Source organism: Ctenopharyngodon idella, chromosome 12 (genome assembly GCF_019924925.1).
Source record: "Ctenopharyngodon idella isolate HZGC_01 chromosome 12, HZGC01, whole genome shotgun sequence".
Lineage (NCBI taxonomy): Eukaryota > Metazoa > Chordata > Actinopteri > Cypriniformes > Xenocyprididae > Ctenopharyngodon > Ctenopharyngodon idella.
The window spans coordinates 27,427,959-27,433,958 of record NC_067231.1 but is presented as its reverse complement, the minus strand read 5'-3'; the positions used below and the strand labels follow the sequence as shown (position 1 = coordinate 27,433,958).

The following is a 6,000-nucleotide window of genomic DNA, read 5'->3' as shown; positions in this document are numbered from 1 at the left end:
AACAAAAGAATAATAAGTGTGGCATCAGTGCAAAAACAGCTTCACGTTATGTAACACTTGACGTACAAACAAGTGTTACTCAATTTTTTTTTTTTTTGCTCTTACATGTAAATAACAAACCTACTGATAGCCATGCAAATATATCTACCGTGACATTGCACAGTCCTAAATATAATGCTTCTCAGAAGAGAGCGAAGCTTCCTGTATCTTTTCCATCACTCTGGTCATCTACACGTATCATTCAGAGACTTATATAGTGATATAGTGAGAGAGATCGATACCAGCAGGCACTGACTGCAGTGATATTTTCGTACTCCAGGAAAAACGCATGGCAAAAAGCCCAGAACAAGAGAGACTCTGAGGGGAAGAAAGCAGCTTCACTTTAAAGTGTAGTACACAAAGACACACACTGCCATTTTGAGATACACACACATATGGCTAAATATAAAATGTGAACGAACTGATACAGAACCTTGAAGCTTTAGTAGGGGATCTGGAGGGAAAGTCTTCACTAAGCCCCGCCTTTAAAACATTACTGACCAATACTACCTTTTTTTTAGCAACTGTTGCCGTCCTATAGAAATTTTGTGTGTTTGAATCATTTTGAATGGAATTTACAGAAATTATCGGTAACACTTTAGTATAGGGGCCATGTATTCACATGTAACTATGACTTTCCCTCAATACACTCTAATTTACTGCTTATTAATTGTTAGTAAGGTAGTTGTTAAGTTTAGGTATTGGGTAGGATTAAGAATGTAGAATAAGGTCATGCAGAATAAGGCATCAATATGTGCTTAATAATTACTAATAAACAGCCAATATTCTAGTAATATGCATGATAATAAGCATCTAGTTGAAAGACCCTAAAATAAAGTGTTACCAAATTATTTAAAAATACAGTAAAGCCTTGTTGCTGGAGCACTTATAATAGTCGGAAAACATACCCAGAGATAATATAAGTGGCAGTTTGATCCCCTTGTACAAATCTTTAACTAAATATTTTTTCAAAATAATACACAATGCATGGCTTGGAATTATACTCTGTTTCAACTCTTACCAACAGTAACCGAAGGGGGCGGGGCTTAGCAAATGATCAACTAATATGAACTTGAATGGAACTTGTACAGTACTTTACCAAATTTAAATTCTCACAGAAGTGTGTGTAATCATGTAATTATGTGAATTATTGCTAAATAAATAAAAGCAACTGAGTAATTAATTCCTTGCTTCGAATTAAATAACTGACTAATAGGATTGATTCCAGTTACTAACACACAGAAAAGTTCCCATCAAGGCAACACCCATGCGGTTTTCCTGTGTAAACCGTGGGAAGCCCTGCCAGTTAACAAAAGATTTTCATTCAGCACATATATTGCACTGCCTCCGTGCAACCCAGGGTAATTGTTCTGTTCAACCTGAATGCATAGAGCTTTAATTATTTGAGTTAAAGCCCCATCTAAGTCCACAGGAAATATAAAGGCCGTCGGGCCTGCTTTGATTACATTTCCTATATCTGCATATATCTAGTATATCCTTTTTTCGGAAATGACTATTGATACTCTCTGATATAGACAGTTAATTCCTTACACGCAGGCATAGAACGCAGTGCTAGTTTGCAGTCGGCTGTAGTCTGTGCTGTGTGTTCAAGCACAGCTTTTTGGTCCAGACGCAGCCGACGCAAGGTGACAACACCGTCACTTTTCGTCACCGCTAGTTCTTTGAACTCAGCTTGGTGTGTCCCAGGCTTAAAGGGATAGTTCACCCAAAAATTTAATTTCTGTCATTAATTACTCACCGTCATTTCGTTTCAAACCCGTAAGACCTTCGCTCATCTTCGGAACACAAATTAAGATATTTTTGATTAAAACCAAGAGATTTAATCGTTATTTTTCTTTCGTTTTTGCACACAAAAAGTATTCTTGTCACTTCATAACATTAAGGTTGAACCACTGTAGTCACATGGACTATTTTAACGATGTCTTTACCACCTTTCTGGACCTTGAATGTGGTAATGACGTTGCTTTCTCTTGGGGATCAGACACCTCTCGGATTTTATCAATAATATCTTAATTTGTGTTCCAAAGATGAACGAAGGTCTTAAGGGTTTGGAACGACATGAGGGTGAGTAATTAATGACAGAAATTTCATTTTTGGGTGAACTAACCCTTTAAGAGGTAGGTATTCATTCAAAGGTATGTATTCAGACCAACTGAGTCATTTACTGACAGATTAATACATTGATTAATAGTGCATGCATTGAAACAGTATTACGCACCAATCTGCGGATCTCTCTTTCACACTCTCTCTTGATGCGGTTGATTTCCTCCTGGTGGAGATGGTAGACGCTGCGGATCTCGGCGGCTTTGATCTTGTCGGCTTGCACAGCCACGCTTAATGCCTCCTCCATTTGCCTTTTCACCCCCTTCAGCTCTGAGATCTCCTGCTGCATTCGCATTCGCTCCACTTCAAAACTCCTCCTGGACTCCTCTCGTGCCTCCGCTATCAGTGCAGACTTCACCTGCAGCGGCACAGAAACCACATGGGACTTATATTTGAAACAAACATTTTCACCATAACTGACATTTTTTAACTCAGTTATCGGTTCTTTAATATTGGGTTTACTGATAATGGAACCATTTAGTGGGAATTTAAAAACCAGCGGCCAACAACGGTACTAACATGCCAAGATGAATCAACTTTGTAAATGAGAAATGTTTCGCTTTATAATTAATCCAAATAAAAGACTAAAATAATATTGCAACAATCTAGATTGCAAAAAAAATTTGAATTAATATAATTCCCTAAATATTATTGTTGTTGCCATTATTATTATTTTTATAATGTGTTATGCATCTATTTTTAAAGTACTGTGATCATTTAGTATTAATCGGACGCTGCAGCAAGTTGAGGAACTTTAAGTAAATGATAACCTCTGAATATGTAAAAAGGACTTTTTGCTGCTTTTATTTTTGCTGCTTCTGCTTTTATTTCCATTCCAGTCCATTTCATTTCTACTCCATTCCACACCTTATCGGTGGATCCATCTCTGAGAGCACTGACGAGCGCCTGGAGTCTCTGGATCTCTCCGTCTTTGATCTTAATGACCCGTACCAGTTCGGACTCGTGCTGACGTAGGAGTGTTTCCCGAACGCTGTGCAGCTCCCGAAGTTTCTCCTCGTGTAGTTTAGCTTTTAACTCGGTCACCACCACCGTGGATTTATGCTGCTCATGACGGACCTCCTGAGACTTCTCCCTTTCCAGCTTACTGACCTGAGAAAGCAGATGTAAACTCAGATGTAACAAATATTCTATCAAACAAATCATGCATTTAATGGGTAATAAATCGCATGGTGCTATCTCAGGCTATACATGTATAAAAAATACATAAAATAACCAATTAAAAGAATATATATATATATATATATACTGTGTATACATATATAATAATAATAAAATTACAAATATTGCTATGCTATTTATAAAGCTGAAGGGATATTTTTTCTTCGGAAAGTAACATAATTTAATTAAGTGTAATATAATGTATAATGAACATTAAGATGTTGTTTATGTAAAGCAACGCTGCACTACAGCTGTGGGCAATGTTCCATAATTCAGTGGAGTGCAGAATATATTGAGCGTGCCCTAAAAATAAGAGAGTTAGTGTGTCAGGACACGACCCTACAACAGGGTTACATCAGGACATGTCCTCTCTGTTCTGACACAATCTGACACATGCTGCCACAGGCAAGCAATAGACAACAACACTAACATAACAAAGAGATACTATCTTGAAACTCAGCCACAAAACATAAAGACAACACTGGAGGAAACTAAAAATACCCCAAATGTCAGCAGAATATTGTTATGCCCTTCCCTTTTATGAAACAGACAGAGTAACAGGAAGCTATTAAGGATAGAAAACAGAACTGATTCTACGTCTCACAATTCAACATGTCAACAACAATACATATCTGCTGCAACACAGCTCTGACATGCATGTTTTTATGGATCTGACTGACCATGTTCATACAATTTAAGGGGTGGTTGATTATGATTTCACTTTTTTAACTTTAGTTAGTGTGTAATGTTGCTGTTTGAGCATAAACAACATTTGCAAAGTTACAACGCTCAAAGTTCAATGCAAAGGGAGATTTTCTTTTAAAGAATTCACTGTTTAAGGACTACAACGAGCTTCTTCCGGGGTTGGTGACATCACTAACCCTGAAATTTACATAAACCCCACCCCCGAGAACACACAACAAAGGGGGTGAGGCCATGTTGGGCTGCTTTAGAGAAGAGGAAGAGTTGTTGTAGTAGAGTGTTGTTACCATGCTGTCATTTTCAACGGGACTGCTTCACAAACGAGGGTCAATTCAACACTGGATTAACATGATGGCACATGCTAGTCGATGAGTTGAATCAACTCCACAGCAACTACATAAATTTATCCACTAACCATTCAGAAACTTCCAGATGCATTCTAAAACTTCTTCCTGAGTCTCTCCATCAGTGTCCGACTCCGGTTTGAACAATATAAGGCTGAACACCGTTACTGACAGTCCTCATTTTGGCTGTGTGAGATTCTCCAGCTTTGCTGTTGTTGAGCAACCGAAGCGTGAGCTGTTAAAGCCCCGCCCTCTTCTGGAAAGGGGGCCGGGAGCAGCAGCTCATTTGCATTTAAAGGGACACACACAAAAACGTGTGTCCCTTTACTATTCTTGACTAGAATAGCAAATATGACCACTTTGATCGCCTTTACTCCACAAGCGCATGATTTGAGGTTTCATTCATGTCTGTAGCACAACTTGTGTGGAATGACTTGAATACGTCCCTAACCGAATAAGCAACAATAATAGAGATGCTTGCCTTAGCAAACACCACTATATAAAACTAGGTTAGGAATGTCTTAAACGTTGAGAGAAGAGTAAAAGTCTATGCTTTGCACCCTGTAGGTCTGCTGACTTTTATAGATCTAACTCTGACTGTTGGCATTCAGATGGAGACAATAACTTATATGGTTGACACCACACCAATCTAGACCAAAACTGGGTCAGACGGTCACTGGACAGCTTCGCCTGTTTTCATAGAGGAATAAAACTGCAACGGAGAAGTAATTTTGGGCCTACAGGGAGTTTGCATTTTAATGCAGCGTAAGAGAACATGTGGAGACAAGGTTTAGAGTCCAGCGAGAGTCAGCAGTGCTGATATCCCATTAGCCTCTGCTAAAGACCCAGCCATCTGTAACGTTAAATAAATGTTCAGGGTTCAATATCAGTTCAGAGCATAATGTTGATTACCACAGTAAATAATTTATAAAAGTAGTAAAAAGTAGTAAAAGTATTTATTATCATCCTTTTTTACTTTTAATTATTTATTCTTTTTTTATATTTAATTAATATAACTGTATTTTATTTCAGGAGTAAAGCAAAGGTTGTAACACTAGTGACAAATTTTCAATAAAATATGACAAATCAATATTTTTAAACCATAAAACTTTTCTAAATGAACATTAAATAATATAATTGCTATGCATAAATACAAAATAAATAAATAACTAATAACCTTGCCATGAGCTTGGAAGTTTTAAATAAATTTTAAAAACTAGTTTTAAAGGGGACCTATTATGCCCCTTTTCACAGTCTCTGATGTCTCCAGAATGTGTCTGTGAAGTTTCAGCTCAAAATACCCCACAGATCATTTATTATAGCAAATTTGTCCCTATTTGGGTGTGAGCAAAAACACAGCGTTTTTGTGTGTGTCCCTTAAATGCAAATGAGCTGCTGCTCCCGGCCCCCTTTCCAGAAGAGGGCGGAGCTTTAACAGCTCGCGCTTCGGTTTCTCAACAAACAGCAAAGCTGGAGAATCTCACGCAGCCAAAATGAGGATTGTCAGTAGCAATGTTTTAGACCGGACACTGATGGAGAGACTGTGAAATTATTTTCTGTGGTAATCAACATTACACCAATATTCAATAATATAACTATTATTGAACACAGA

General features: G+C 37.8%; 1 protein-coding gene across 15 annotated transcripts in view; it reads right to left on the bottom strand.

The window, feature by feature from the left end:
- The window catches only part of jakmip3 (Janus kinase and microtubule interacting protein 3), a 49,609-nt gene that overhangs the window by 26,606 nt on the left and 17,003 nt on the right, over positions 1–6,000 (bottom strand). For 14 of the 15 annotated variants that reach the window (XM_051913798.1, XM_051913799.1, XM_051913800.1 and 11 more), the window contains 2 exons: positions 3,031–3,273; positions 2,279–2,521 (listed from right to left, as the gene is read on the bottom strand). In XM_051913798.1, the coding sequence (XP_051769758.1) occupies positions 2,279–2,521; positions 3,031–3,273 (486 nt within the window). The remainder of the gene's footprint in view (positions 1–2,278; positions 2,522–3,030; positions 3,274–6,000) is intronic. The other variant, XM_051913802.1, reaches the window with a different exon arrangement.